Source organism: Podarcis melisellensis (genome assembly GCF_964234715.1).
Source record: "Podarcis melisellensis genome assembly, chromosome: 3".
NCBI lineage: Eukaryota > Metazoa > Chordata > Lepidosauria > Squamata > Lacertidae > Podarcis > Podarcis melisellensis.
Window position 1 is genome coordinate 28,376,958 of NC_138530.1, and position 16,742 is coordinate 28,393,699.

General features: G+C 39.1%; 1 protein-coding gene across 1 annotated transcript in view; it reads left to right on the forward strand.

The window, feature by feature from the left end:
- Window positions 1-16,742, forward strand: part of SPATA17 (spermatogenesis associated 17) — a 73,816-nt gene that overhangs the window by 35,418 nt on the left and 21,656 nt on the right. Inside the window, 3 exon segments of the mRNA XM_081904283.1 lie at window positions 2,514-2,711; window positions 7,478-7,626; window positions 14,134-14,266. Of these exon segments, the coding sequence (XP_081760409.1) occupies window positions 2,514-2,711; window positions 7,478-7,626; window positions 14,134-14,266 (480 nt within the window).

Consider the following 16,742-nt stretch of genomic DNA (forward strand, 5'->3'; position numbering starts at 1 on the left):
TACAAAATATACTACTGTATATACCCTTGTTGCTGTGTGGGAGGTGAAAGTAAATACAGGTTAAAGCCAAGGATCACTTAGAAGAAACCAGTTTGCCTATTATCATCCTGTATTCTTGTTGCTTTTTAAAAAGTATACTTATTTTTAAGCCAAACCCCAACTTTTCTGGGCAGAATATGAACAGCATAATAAGATGACCGCTAAACAATTATTTAATCAGTTTTACACAGGTAAAGGATATGAGTAGGGAAGTATCTTGTTTGGCGTGATTTTTCCCAGGGATTTCTTAGAGATGATGACCTAAGTGTTTCATGATATTCAAGTGGTGACAGGATAGAACTTGGAAATGAATGTACAGAAATAGAAATATAAAGCTAGGTTTCTTAAATATAGAAGAACAAGCCTTGCTGATGAAGAATGAGCATGGCTTTTGCAAAGGGAATCCCTGTCTCATAAACCATCTGAGAATTTCACTTAGCATTTAGTGATAGAAATGGTCCAACTGACACTTTTACTCTGTCTTCTAAATACCTTTTGACAATGCCACTAACCAGAGTCTGCTGAGCAACGTTAACAGTCATTATATATGAGGATTGGCACTTTGATGGATTGGCAGTTAGTTAAAGAACAGAAAATAGATTAAATAGACAGACTAGGATTAAATAGACAGTTTTCCAAAGTGGTGCAAAGTAAACAGAAAAATCTGTAGTGGGACAGACACTGTTTAAATTATTAGTTCATTATCTGGAGTCAAGGGTGAACAATGAGGTACCCAAGACTGCCAAATGATGGTGGAAACCCAAGAAGATATAGAAGGGCTCCAAAAGGACTTCTCTAAACTTTGTGAATGGACAATAAAATGGGAAATTAGGTTGAGTGTAAGCAAACCAATGCACATTGAGACAAAATACTCCTGATTTAGTATATACATTGATGGTGTGTCAACTGGTAATGACTAACCCAAGGAGAAAGTACTTTATGTCATTATAGACAGTTCAATGAAAGCATCAGTGCAGTTTGTGGCAGCGGTAAAGAAGGCAAATTCCTTGCTATATCTAGGTTATTAGGAAATGGATTGAAAATAAAACGGCCAGGATTATAGTGACTATATACAAATCTACAACTATTTTTAGAATGTAGCATAGAGTTCTGGTCAGCCAATCACAAAAAGGATATCATAGGACTCAAAAAGCGGCAGGAAAAGACAAAATGATCCAAAAGTTGGAGCATTTTCCCCGTAATTAAAAGCTAATGAGTTTATGTCCTTACCATTCAATAAACAGCCAATCTTCCCGTCCAATTATCTCTCTGCATATAGGAGTCTTCCATACATTTGAACAGCAATATATAGATATAGATAAATAAAAGCTTGCTTAACTTTTTGACACTAAGAGTTTGAATTTCCCGGTGGGACACACTAATGAAAAATGCATTACAGCTAATTGAGGAGCACTCAATCCTCTCACTCCCAAGAGGTTAATACATTATGAGAAGCTGGACTCTTAAGTTTCCCTAGGAGCCAGAAATCAGCAGCAGATGCAACAATATAAACATAGACTCTACATCTGCTTCAGCTCAGTTCGAACGCTTTCTTCATTTCTCTTATTCAACAGTGCTTAACAGTTAAAAAGATAATTATGCTACCTGCATAAATCTTGTTTCAACAGGCCGATACGATTGTTCTAAAATGGCTCTTTGGGAACAACATATCAATAATCCTTTTGAAAAAATTTCTTTGCGCTGATTAGATGACTTACACATCCCACAGCTCTCCCAACCCATTGAGGTGGCATGTGTAGATGCAGGTTTTTGGGTGTGCTTGTAGTGCCATATGAAAAACCACATGGAAGCAGCATCCCCCGCTGTATTGAAAACTGAATGTACAGAAGCAGTGCTGTGCATGCAGTTCCTGGGACGGCATCCAGCATTCAGGATATATTTGTGGTTCCGTGTCAATAATTCAGAGCATACAACAGTTGGTGTACCAATGAGTGATATCCAACTAAGTCAAATTCAGGCTAGTACTCTTACTCAATGAAACCTGAATCAATTATGTCCATCGATTTCAGAGGGTCTATTCTAACATTGGATATCACCCAAGAATGTCTTGTTTGAATCTACAGCGCATTTCGATGAGCTTTACAGGTGTTCTATGGCAAATAACATGGGAAAGGTTCTCTGCAGGAAGAAATGTGAAAATCAAACAAAACTCTACATACACATACATAAAACCCCCAAGTGATTTATTTATTTATAACAGTAATTCTATACCACCATCATGTAAAATATGAGTGCAGTGTACAATAGATGAACAATAAAATAAATATTAAAAGAAGTATGTATAATATGTATTATACTTCCATCATCTTCAGATTTCTTGGTGAGCTTGTCTTCTGAAAGCATGTAATAACTAATTTATAATAAATAATATAAATAAATGATACATTGTTTGATTTGCTATCTAAACTATCTAAATTTTGAAGCAATGCACATAAATGGTGGTGTGTCTTTAGATTGCAGGAATATACAACTCGCCCTACAGGAAATCACCAGATCCAATGGAATTGGAATTAAGGAAAGCAAAACCTTTGAGGCCCAAGAAGAAAAAGGTCAAAAAGGATGCTGTTGATCTTCACTGGAATGCTTATTCTGATTTGTTTGGCTTCCAACGAGAGCCAGCTCTTCCTCCTATTGGGAGACAAAAACCTCAGGTATTGTGTATCAATAACTCCCAATAACAGCCACAGCTACAGAGTGTTAAGTATGTTTAATCTCATTGATTTCATTGTTCTTGACCATTATTCTAGGACAAACATTCATGAAATGTCTGAAAGATTTTTGTTTCCATCTTTATGAGAGACCATGTGTTTTAAATGGCCACATAAAATGAAAGATGTTAGTCATACCCTGTACAGTGGTACCTCGGGTTACAGACGCTTCAGGTCACAGACTCCGCTAACCTGAGAACAGAAATCGTGCAGTGGCGGCGTGGCAGTGGGATGCCCCATTAGCTAAAGTGCTGCCTCAGGTTAAGAACAGTTTCAGGTTAAGAACGGACCTCCAGAACTAATTAAGTTCTTAACCTGAAGTACCACTGTATATATAATAGCTCTCAGGCTGCAATTGTTGTTTTATTCAGATCTGGTTTAATCAACCTTAATGGGAATGGAACTTTACATTCATTTCATTGTGGGAGAAAGTTCCACATACTTAAACCACAGAACTTTCCCAAGCATTGAAGAGAATGGACTATCCCTGTCCCTGCTCACAGAGATGGCTATGAGTACAGTGAAATCTTGGTTCTCGAACTTTATCTGTTCCAGGAGTCCGTTCAACTCCTGAAACTGTTCAAAAACCAAGGCACGGCTTCCGATTGGCTGCAGGAGCTTCCTGCACTCAATCGGAAGCCACATCGGTCGTTCGGCTTCTGAAAAACATTTGCAAACTAGAACACTCACTTCCGGGTTTGCGGCGTTTGGGAGCCGATTTGTTCAGGAGCCAAGCCATTCGGCAACCAAGGTACCACTGTACATTCTTCGGTGGGGCATTCCATAGCACAGAAGAGAATAAGACAGTCCCTTCATACCCTGAGCTCTGCATGTCCTGTGAAGGTTTCACAAAACGTTGAGTTATCTCCAGTACCTAGAAGGAGTCCCATCAGTGTTTCAAAATGTTTTTGCCCAGTACCATTTTCAATCTTCGAATCAAAATAACAGAAGTGATGACAATTTCATCTTTCCTTTTTTCCTCCCACTCACCCAATGTTCACTTAGAATGTCATTTGCTGCTGATCCAGCTGAGTTGCAGTGTTAATTTCCACTGACTAAAAGATCAATTTACCAGGGGTAGAAGAATGAACAGGCAACATACATTTCTAAGGCGTACATATTTCCCTATACTGTGTAAAGATCTCCTTAATATTTTAAAATCAAAGTGGAAATCTTACTGTTTCTGTAACTACTTCCTGCTGCAAACTTGAACTCACTGAAATTGGTTATAACAGTTAATGGCCATTTAAAATCAATTAGTCTCTTCCCTAGAGTAGATGGAGTATCTCCACTAGCCTCCAATTTGCCAAAATACAGTTATACTACGTGTTGATTTGCTAACTTTCTCTTGTTTAGGCTACTTTGGAGCATTCCCCCCCCCCCCCCCAGTTTAGACACAGACAAAGAAACTTACACAAGAAAGCCTTTCAGAACAAAGAGAAGACTTCTACTTATTTCCCTGCACATTGAAGAGGGAATTTACTGTATAATACTTTAATCCTTTCAGTGCCCTGGGATGTACACTGTGGAGTAAATTTTCAAAGTACAGTGCATGGATTTAACTGTGCGACTCTCATTGATGTTAATGGGAGTCACACGGCTAAATCCCTGGACAACACAATTTAGAGGTGTATGTTTGGGAAAGGACATTGGTCTGAGCTGATGAAACAGCTGGAATGAAAATCCAACAGAATGCCCTGTTCTTAAAGTGGTCTGGTGGTGTGACAATGAGGGATTTATAATTGCTAGCCCTCCTTGTGACTTAGTACTCAGTGACAGCAGCATTTGACATTAAACTTGTGTACCTTACACATTAGGCCCCATGTGAGCGTTAAGATACCAAAATGTGCTCAAGGAGAGTGTTAAAACAAGAGTTTGTATTCATGTCAAATTTTCAGACTAAACATTTAACTATCTGTTGGCTTTCTCAGGCAGTATATGGGAAAATATTGTGTGTGTGTGTGTATGTAACACACACACATATATTCATTCTGTTGATATATATTCTGTCAGATCTCTGACTTTTATCACAGAATTAACTAGAATTACAAAACGCTGGAAACAAAGATTGTGAAATTAGTTGTCACTTTATTAAAGGTAATTAAGAACATCTACATTGCTTTATTTTCTCTCTCCTTTCCCCCTTATGGCCTGCTATGCAAGGCAAACCGGATAGGATCAGATGCTAAGGTTCTTGGATCATTTGAGTTATTATCCATAAACATTCAGGATAGTACACTCATCTGGTGTGCAAGAAGTTGTATGAATCAGATACTGTTGTTAGACCTCAGGCTGAGTTACCAAAATTGGCCTCCAAACCATAATCAGAGCTTTTCTGGATCAAACTATATTCCAAAATCCTGTTCATACTGTGACCAATAGCGAGTAGCCATTGATTGTCTTATCCTCTAGGTCAGCCTTTCTCAACCTGTGGGTCCCCAGATGTTGTTGAACTACAACTCCCATCACCCCTAGCTAGCAAGGCCAGAGCTCAGGGATGATGGGAGTTGTAGTCCAACAACATCTGGGGACCCACAGGTTGAGAACCGCTACTCTAGGTCAATGGTTCCCAATTGGTAGTTTTATGAGAGGTGGAGAAAAACCTTTCTCTACCTACTTTCTCCACACCATGAAAAATCATTTAGAACTTTATTGATAATTTTGGTTACTCTTTTCTGAAACTTTACCTTTTTTGAGGTGAGGCAACCACAAACTGTACACAGCACTCCACATATGGTTATATCACAGCTTGGGGTAATGGCATTGTGATATTAGCTGTTGGTTTTTTAATGACCCCCAAAGTGAGATTTCACAGCTGTAGGGTTGACATCATCATGCTATCAACTATGATCCCAAATTCCCATCCTTTCCATCCAATGCATGTGTAGAGGCAAATTGCTTTAAAGTGGAATGCCGCTGTATGCAACATTCACGCCATGTAAATTGTATGCAACATTTACATATCAAAAGCTACTGTAAGCATGGACTTCCCCATTCATTCCAGTGGAGGCCACTCTGCATTCTTTTTCTGTGTATAGAACTTCCCTTTTTCATAATATTAAGGGGAAAGAACTTACAGGTTTGTGCATATCAGATCCCTGACTCATAAGGAGATTGCTGTATTTTGATGACAAAATGCAATTCCGCATGCACTTAAATGCCTCTGCAGTAAAGCATGGTCTTATCTATGTTGGATTGTTCCCATAACAGCAAAACATAGCAGGGGTGCAAGATGGTAGGAATTAAGTGAGAACTTTGAAATGGAAAACAATGTAAGTCTTCTATTTTACTGTTTACACTGAATCCCCATTCTGTGCTTAAAGGACTATCATCACCTAAATAAGATCATGGTTAATTCTTTCCCCCATTTCATGTTTTTAACTGCAAATTTCTAGATAACATAAGCAAATAATGTGCATTATTTTGAGTCAATTACTTGATTGCACTCATTACTCGTGTGAAACCTAATAAACGTTTAAATTTCTTTTTCACACCTTTAAAAGCTCTGTAGTGGTCCCAATAAAATAAATTTATTCTTGGCGTAACCCTTTTGGAAATGAAGGAGGGGGATCCTGGCACAATGAATAACTGCTATGATCACTTGCTTCCTTCTTTACAGGAGACCTGGCAATTGGGGCGCTGTGCCTTTAAAAAGTAAAGTTCCAATAAAAATCCATTAACAACTTTCAAATATAGCAATCCTTCTGTCCAGCTGTGAAAAGTACTAGATGATACTTATTTGCCATTTGTGTTATTTACGGTCCGTGACTTTTATGGTAACTGGTTCCTATTATTGGTTTCTATTAATGTAAAACATAAGTGAACATAAATGAGGCGTGAATCATTTCTTTTTATTAGCCCTGCAGTCTTCACTCAGTTCTTGCAGTAACTCCAGCTGTGGCTTGTTAGTGATAACCTATTTAAAGAAAGAGATCCTTCAGAATAAGAGGCATGATTAAGATTGTTGCCCCTACCTCCTTTTCTTGGGTGAGATTGTTTCACTACTTCAGTGTTAGGACAACAGTGGTAAAAAGGAAAACAAGCTGTAATTGGCAACTCAGCAATAGTCAGCTGCCTGTAAATTGTATTGAGTTACAGTGCTAATGATATTTACGGTACATTCATACTTACTACCTAAAGGCAAGAGGTGGGGTAACCCTTTTAAAAAACACTGGATAGAAAAAACCTTTACCAAATATCAATGGTCTGGGTTCCCACAAACATAGTGTTAGCTTGTCAACATTTCTATGTCTGGAGCACTTCAGACTGTTGATGGCAGATCATATAGCAAATTCTGCCCACCCAGCACCCAATTTATTTATCCACATAGGAAACTAACATAGAAAAGGCTCTTCTCCCTCACATGATTGTGTGTTTGCTATAATTTGGAGGCATATTCAATCATACAAGCCCCTGCTAACTCTAGAATGGTATAGTTCAGAAATGATTCATCACTTCTTCCACTGTTTGTGATAACTCATCAAATGTGTAATTATATTGATATAATTACAGTCTGATAAAAGCTTACTTATTAATCTATAGAAAATTATCACAAGATTAGGTAAGGACCCAAAACCCAAATTTAGCTTTCGAGAGAGAAACAAGCCTACTCTTAGATACAGAGACATCAGTGCTAGGCTGCTAATAAAAATCAAAGCAAAGAGGAACAGCCCCAGTGCAGAACGCATGTCTTCTCCTGTACCTTTCAGGGCCCATTTCGTGATCCTGTTGAAGTGTTGCAGCAACGCTATAAGCCTTTGGAACCGTCTGTGCAGGTGGCAGCTTCAAACGTTTCACTGGAGCTTGCCAGAGAAAAAATTAAACAAGAAGAGTGGAGAAACCGTGTACATGATGAAGTGTAAGTTGCTTGCTTTCCCCTCCTGTTTTCGCTTCACTGTGCCTCTTCTTTTTATATCTTTTGCTGTTGCTCGATAGACTCAAAAAAGCTGTTGATTCTGAAAAGTTGAAAAGCAACCATTAAGCATAAGTCTATCTAAGCATCATATTTCGTGGACCAAGATTTTCAAATGTCTTAGGCCCTGATCTATTCACCCAGGAAAGCTGAAATACTTGGATTTAAGCTTGTTTAGCTGAGTTGAGGTCAATGGGGCTAAATCAGTTTAAAACCAAGTCCATTTCATCTTGATTGATTTGTGGATTGGGCTATTATTCTGTAATAATCCCACTTAAGTAGTTAGGTTAGCCGCTTCAGATGACAAACCACTGAACAGCCCTGATCTTAGTCAAGCAAATCAGACACTCCTGGCCAGAAGAGAACTCCACTGCTTCGTACTTCTTCACCAAATACTTGCAAGCTTTCACAGCAGGCTCTACCTGCCCAACCCCACTCCAGCATAGTTCAATAATAGCTTCCTTACTGTGGCTGCATCTGAGAAATAATTAAGGTAATTCCACACCACCTGGAACAGTGAAGCTTGGTATGCTTGTAGGCCAAGGCAACTTGCCTATTTGAAAAGTACTTGAAAACTGGAATGTTTTCCTTTAACAGACTAAACTCTGAATGTAAAGATTATCTGATAAGATTGGGCTGAGGGCATTTAATAGACCCTTCATATACTCACGTCAGCATGGATAGCCGAGACTTCCAACAACAGCACAGATGCAAGTTTCATTTACCAAACTGAAATAAACATGCATTAGTAACTTAAACAGGAGCTGTGCAGGCAAAGTACCAGGCTTGGAAGTGCGGGAATTTAACTTTGCATCATTCTCTCTTTTATGACTATATGGTAATGGAAGAATTGTAAGGTTTTACAGTGCCCAAATTGCTTGATAGGTGACCTACCCACATACAGATTCATGTGTGTGCTGAGCAACTCAAAATATTATTGACACTGTTACTTTTGATAATACGGTTGATCTCAAGGTGTAGGAAACCTAAATCTACCCATGGGGCTTTCTTGACCTGGATTTCATCCACCAGCCCTCCAGAACAGGAAATCAGTGTTGTCAAATCACTGTGCCAGTGACTTCTAACCCAGTGTAGGGAACTATATACATCCAGTTCTGGGAATCATATGCACTGAACCCCTTTACCTGCACTGTGCCCAATACAGCAAAAGATGCATTTATGGAAACTAGCTTCTGGTTATGTGTTGCTCTCACTTAATCAGGGTGTTTGAGGTTTGGAGTGTTCATTTACAAGTTTGAAGAGCACGGGCAGTTATGGAAACAGGCACTGAATGTTATTCCTTGCAAATCTAACACATCTAAAACTTTTTTCAAGTTATGTCTAGTTTGTCAGATGCTTTGCAACTTGAGCAATTTGCATATTTTCTGGACTATTATTGTATTATGATAAACAGGGATTATCATATATTTTCAGATAATGTTTTCTTAACAATTCAACTTCTATTTGTAACTCTTCCATTTATTTTAATTACTAGCACAGTGTGCAACATTTATTAATCAGCAGAGCCTTTTTAAGTTAAAATACTAAATTAGCTAACCCCATTAACACAGAATACTCCAAACAAGCAGTAATAGGAGAGGTAGTTACTGTGCAAATCGTATTATACATGCGGGTGCTCTAGGGCACAGTTAAGCATGATTACCCTCTTTTGATCCAGTATTCCTCTGCCTCTTCTAGCTAATTTCCAGTGGAAATTTACAAAGTGGTGCCTTCATTTTTCCAGCTTAATTTTTCTAATGAAGTTCTGGTACTTTATAACACTGGGGATATAGATAATAAGTCTGTATATAATTAAGAAGTTCTAGAATGTGTCCGCAAAGAAGAGGTCTCATTACTTTTGCTTTATACGAGAAGTGGGCTAGCATTTGTCTGCTGCTTTTACTTCTACTGCAGACTGGGATTAAAACCAAAACAGCCCAATGATTATTCGTGTTATATCAGAAAACATAATGCAGGCAGCGCAAAAACAACCCTTGTAACGGAAATATAGCCAATATAAGACTATGTAAAGTTTTTTAATAATAATTCTTAAAGATATGACTTCTTGAGAGGCACTTTAAGCACAACCTAACTCATTTTCTCTTTTCTTTTTTTAGCCTTCAGTTGTTACACATAAAATTATATCTAGCACAGGGGAGTTGACTGAAAACAACTATTGACTTAGACCTGTTGTCTTGGAAGGGATGGGAATTAAATAACGTTTAATACATGCTTTCATAAATCAGACACTTTTTATAGTTTAGTGCATGTGCTGCTGCGGCTAATGCAGTACCATTTCATTAATGTGCTCTTATCTTGTGCTCTTCTTAAAAGATTTGCAGGGCTCAACACAGTTCCTTCTAGCATTGGTTGCAAAACTTTCAACCCATGGAATGAATACAGGTCCATGGGCCATACTTAGCAGCCTACCAGGGTGCTCAGCAAGAACATTTGATTCTTCTACCCCTTGGGGTGACAGTTTGCCTTCTGGCCAAGTGTCGAAGAATACCTGATACTCAAATGACTGCATGTAATAAACCTAACAGGCATACAAGCCAAATAGCAGAGAAAACACATAACATTGCACAGTGCATGCTTCACTCTGGACTGTTAATGTGCTCATTCATTGTATATATGTATATATTGGCCAGTAGTGGGTGGGCCTTGGTGTTGTCCTCATGCCCCCTAAGGAACATCCTTCAGGTGAGGACAATGGTCCCATCAGTAAATGAGTGTCATTAATCCAGAAATTATTTATCAGAATGCTAGGTCTTAGCTTCTAAACCAGCCTTTCTTAACTTGGGTCTCTAGCTGTCATTGGACTACAACTCCCATCATCCCTGACCACTGGCCATGTTGGCTAGGAATGATGGGAGTTATAGCCCAACAACATGTTGGAGACCCAAGGTTGAGAAGGGCTGTTCCAAACAGTTGGGTTCTGGGACCCAGGAGAATTTGGCTGTCAATCCAAGTGGGTCAGAAGCAGAGAGGCAGTCCAAAGTAGGTGGTGGTTCATGGGCCAAACTAGAGGACTGACCGTTAGGCAGAATCTTCACACAGTGAGACAAGTTGTCAAACTAACCAGCAAGGTTTGTGACTCTGACTTTATAGGGCCTGATGGACAAGAATTGACTTTTTGGGTCAGCTGGTGGTACTCAGGCCTTGGCTTGTACATCCACCAAGTTCAGTCTTCCAGTCTTGCACTGGAAAGAGAGCACTGGTAGAGAAGGAGGTATAATGCTGGAGTCTCACTTGCTCTCTCACACAAAACTGAACTTCTCTCTTTGAGGGCCACTAAGTAAAACCTATAACCTGCCATCTTAGCCTGTTTCCTTGAGGTCCATCTTATTATGACCACAAAACACACTGCTAGGCCGCAAATGACGCTGTACACCATCACCAGAATTGTTTATATTTGATTTCTCTTGTGTTGCAATTTTCAAGCAGTTTTGTTTCTAAAATGACAGGAGCTCACTGTGTCCTACCTTGAGGACTTGAGGTTGTTACAAATCTTCTACAGGAAGGTCTGAATTCTTTATGATAGTCTAAAGCCTAGTTTGGGTTAATGACTTTATCTCAAAATTTAAATACAGTTCCTGTGCTATTTTGCTCTGGCAATCCAATATTAAGACCCTAGTACATCTGCCAAGATGGAAGCCATTTCATTATATATTTTAATGCAAGTCACAATATATAATTAGATCATGAAATCCTTCACTTTCTGTAAACATTTGTGTTTTGAATCGGGGCTATTCTCAATGTCTTTTATTATCAAGATGCAAGGCTTTCCTGGGTTATAAAGTTAAGAATTTCTACTAATAAATGCCAAATGAAAGAATCCTATAAACAAAGGAATCTGCGTATATTTCTATTATAAACCAGGCATATTGTCTTTGATGTTTTACAGCACTTAACAATGTATTCCTTATTATAGAAAGTTATTTTTACATACACCTTGTTCTGAGCATTAAGACTACCCTAAATTCCATGCATTCGTGGGCAAATTCCTTTGCTACTAGCCTTGTCTTTCAGTCATCATCCAATCCCTGGAGAGAGCCAATTTTCTTTCATGTCTGAACAAAAGAAAAATGTACTATTAAAATGCAATTCAGAAGTGATAAAAACTGTAAGTGGAGCAGCCGGCTTCCTGCAACTCCTATGTATACTCAGGGACATTGGGGCCACATTAATTTTTTTTGTGTGTGATGTCCATCCCATGTGCAAATTAGCCCTAGAAGTGCTATAATCTGTCTTATATGAAAGCCACCTGCCCCATGAGTATATACATGCTTCTGTAGCTTTGTATAATTTAAAGCTCTGCTACTTCTGTGCTTTTGTTTTGTTAATTTTCAAGAGCCCTTGGTTTTGAATTCTTTATGGGCAATTTGACTGGCCAGATGCTAATAAAGACCAATTTGTTTCCCCACAAGGAAGGTTTATTGATATAATTTACTGTTGATGAAATATTAAATCCTTTCAGTAAAGGATTTAAAAATAGATTTCAGCAGTTAAAATAAGAAAATTGGGTGTTTTTTTCAGATGGCATCACAAAAAGTAGTACGCAACCATTAAAAACTTTCTACTGGAAGCTTTTCAAAAAAGAAAAAGAAAATAAATGTTTCCTATCTTTTTTAAAGGGCCTCTTCTTTTTTCACTTTACACTGTTCAGTATAATATCTGGGGGAAATGAAAACTTAATTTAGCCTTCTGATATCTGGGCACAATAACATTTTGCCTCATGGTACAGACAGTGATCTAATAATTTAAGGTATGATCCACAGTCTTTTTCATAAATGCCTTTACTCTCAGGGAGCACCATAATTACCCTTTCTTGCTACCAGGGGTGCCAACTTAAATAAATTATTTTGGAGGCCCAGGTAAGCCCTGCCCCGCATAACCGATCACATGACACAATGCGTAATTGATCACATGACACAGTCCCACATATACTATTTGAATGAAAATGCCCATCAACTTTGGGGGGCCCCCTCCCCCTCAAATATTTTATTGTAGGGGCCAAAGCCCCCACAGCCCCTGGGAGTTCGCTTCTATTCTCACTACAGTATTATGGTATCCTATTTGATGCCTCACCTAATGAGCAAACAACCAACTTTTTCCCCTTAGCAAGAACTTCTCTTGATGTCAAATTGCTTTCCTGCACCTCCGCACCTGAAGACAAGGGGTAGTTACCTTGCTTACCACTGTTGTTTTATTGGAGTTTGATACAAAATGAATTCTGTTCATGTCTCCAGAACCCGTAGATGAGGTACGGGAGAAATCCCCACCAGGACCTAGTTCCTAGTGAAGGAAATGGGGAGATGCGTGAGGGCCTGTTGCTTTGGATCAGTATTGTCTACACTGACTGGCTCTCCAAGGTTTCAGGCAGGAGTCCTATCCAGCAGTGCCAGGGATTGAACCTGTGACCTTCTGCATCCTAAGCCACTGAGTTGCATCCCTTCTCAGCCAGCTCACCCTCCCCACCTCCATTCTGCCTCTGATGCACTCAGGAACAGTGTGCAGGATTCATAATACAATGGCACCTTGGTTCCCAAACGGCTTAGTTGTCAAACAAATCAGCTCCCAAACGCCACAAACCTGGAAGTATGTGTCCAGTTTGCAAACATTATTTGGAAGCCAAATGTCTTCTGCGGCTTCTACAGCTTCCGATTGAGTGCAGGAAGCTCCTGCAGCCAATCGGAAGCCGTGCCTTGGTTTTTGAATGGTTTCGGGAGTTGAAGAGCCAAGCTACCACTGTAGTCATCATCATCATCATCAGAATTTCGGCAGCAGCATTTTGAACCAGCTGAAGTTGGGAACACTTTCCAAGGGCTGGCTCATGACCAGCATAGTGCAGTAGTCCAAACCAGAAGTAACTGAAGCACATGGAGCATATCCAAATCAGCTCTCTCTAGTGATTGATCTGAAGCTTTAGAAAACGAAATACCTGAAGCTGTCCCTAAGTTTGCAAAGGGTGATATTTCAATCCTGGTCTCTCATTTGGTTGTTGAAGAATTATTTGGCCCCAGAATAGGCTGTACAGGCAATGGCTGATTTACGCACATCGTGGTGACCCGGAAGCAGCCATAAAATGGAGCAGAATGGGGGTGGGGCAGAGCAGGCTTATGCGCACTCTACTGGCACACGTGGGAGTCAGGAGTGTAATCGGTCATTGCCTGTACTGCCATCATTTCTGTTGAGATGGTGAAGTTTTTATAAAGCAGCTCCTGTGTAATTTACTTTCAGCTGTACTATGCAAAATGAAAGGCATAGGGGAGAGGTAAAGGGGGGCATTCATTAACTATGTAACAGCAATGATAGACTATGGCTGTATAAAATGGTTGTGCACCGAAACAAATGCTTTCCACATTGTACAGTTCCCTTGTGATTTATATGACCTGTACTAGTAGAATGAAAAAATATATTAAATAAACATATATGTGTTTCACCTTTCAGGTTTTTGCCATTTTCAGGCCACAGAGTTGATAAGTATGTCCCATCAATCCAAACAGCTAGTAAATATGGTCAATCGAGTTACGGGCTCAAACACTTCCGGGAAGAACACCCAGAGAAATGGATAACAAATAAGGTGAGTTATGTTGGGAAACCAAAGCAAAGTTACAGCTTTGTAGACTTCTTAAAAATATCAAAATCAATCAGATCCACTCCACTAAATCAATTTCTACTGAAATGACATAAAAGCTCACTGAATTGGGAAACTATACAGTGCTTTCATGAGAATAAAATATGAACCGAAACTCCTCTGCTGTATATCGAAGAAAAAGGAAAAAATGGAAATTGTTAAAAAGAATAAGCTTTGACTTTTAAAAAAATCTGGTAAATATGAAGCTATAGAAATATTGCCCTAATTATTGAAATCGGATGCTTAAAAATTACTCTTCCTCCTCCTCCTCAAGGCAATAAGGAACATAATAAGTGCAGGAATTGTACACAATAATTAAGAACATCACAACACACACACACACACGGTGGTTTGGCATAATGAAATTAAAACTTTCACTTACCAATAATGTATTTTAAAACGTATTATTCTTAGGGCTGCATTTTGTGAGACAGGTAGTTTCCCTTTTCTGCACTGAAGAACATTCAAAGTTGAGGGTGCTCCAACGCTTTATACCAGTTCTTGAGATTGTACCAAAAGGATTAACATTTCACTGCATTGAAATGAACAGGGAAGTCTAGCAAGAGAAGGGACTCAATGCGTGCACACACAGCATAAGTGATTATTGGATAAAAGTCCAGTTCCCCAAATTATATGCAACAACGTTACCCTGGTTTTTGTTGTGTGTTTTTGTATTTCTATTAAGAGTTTCAAACATATTTTCTTAATACATTAAAGAAAACAGGCATAGGGCAATCACAGTTGTTGATAACATTGCCATACTATTATATAAAGGATCAGTGTGATTAAGTCGACAAGAAGTTGGGGGTCAGATGAAGAGGAGAATTATGGTTGTGTTTCTTTCTGGCCTAGGTGAGCAAGGAAGAAGAGGTGGAAATATTAGGGGGTTTTTTGTGTGTGTGTTGTTCTTGATTACATTCAGGGTTAGAAGAACGCACCTCAAATGGCAGCAAAGTTCAACACACACATCTGAAAAAATGGCGAACTCACACCTCTGTTTGGGGACCTAAATTTGCTTCCTTTCCCTGTGAGGATCACATAAAATAAGGGTGACCTTTCCCCCCCAACCTTGTTTGTATTGCAAAGAAGGAGAAAATAATGGTGGAATCTTTCAATAACAACAAGAGAAGAAAATAGTTTTTCTGTTACTTTCTCTCTTTCATGACTAAATATGACTGGAAATGTATTGCTGTTTTCAGTCATTTCCAGAATTGTCTGATTTGCTAAAATCTCATTTCAGAATTTCTTGCTAAAGGCCTCGATGTTTCTCAAAACTTTTAACATTGTATAAATAGCTGTTCAGTGGAAGGAATTCAATATGGGATAGGATGTCAAAAGTTTAAAAACGGAACTAATATAGATCATCAGTCACAAAGCATGAAATGGAAAGAAAACAATTGAACAATTGCTTCTCGGCTGCTTTTCTGAGTTCTTGTCAGTTTGGGGAAGCAAAAAAATTCTGATTTTATGTAAGCTCCCTGTAGACTCAAGTTAAAAGAGACTACATAGAAATTGCTCTGTACACTTGGGTTCTGCTACCTTGGCACATGATTTTGACTGTAGCATCCTGAGGTGGGGATTACAGCCTACTAGATACGCTAACAGTTTACAGTGTCAGATGATAAAATTCAAATAATTGCTGCCCAAGATACTGACCTTTTGACCCACTCTAGTTCATAGCTGCATTCATCTATAGCAGCAAAACACGTATTTGGGCTCCAGTTCTGCAGCTCAAATCCCATAGAAATCAATGTGATTTAAGCAACCTTAATATGAACTGAACTGCAGCTTTTGTTACCTAATTGATAGTGGCTTCATTCAGATGCCATGCTAAATCATGGTTTGATGCTATAGGAAAGAGCAGCGGTTACGCGCTCCCTCCCCACCATGCATATGCTGTACTTCAGTTGTAATTTGGCTTGAACAAACCATATTTTGATGTTTCACTAGTAAAACTGTTTTGTACTTGCCCTCCAAACTAACATCGCAAAACATGGTTTGAAGCTGAAGCTGTTTTGCAGTCTTGGTTTGGAGGGCATGTGTAACCCATGTTTTGTGAGTTTGACATAAAAGCAAACTATGCTTTGATCATATTAGGAAATAACTAATTGAAGAGGAGCTTGTGGGACCAGGAGAGAGGAAAGGGGCATGCGCACACACAGACACAGGACTCATTCCTACAGTGTCAAACCATAATTTGAGAACCAACACAATAATAATTGTAGCCAAAGGATTAAGTTAATTTTATAAGAACATTGGTTTTGGTTTTCAAAAATGAAGGGGAAATGTGTGTGCGTCCTATGGGGCGAATGCAGGCTTTCGCTGAAGCCTGGAGAGCGAGAGGGGTCGGTGTGCACCGACCCCTCTCCCTCTCCAGGCTTCAGGAAGTTATCCGCAAGCCGTGGGAGCCCGCGGGAGTTCC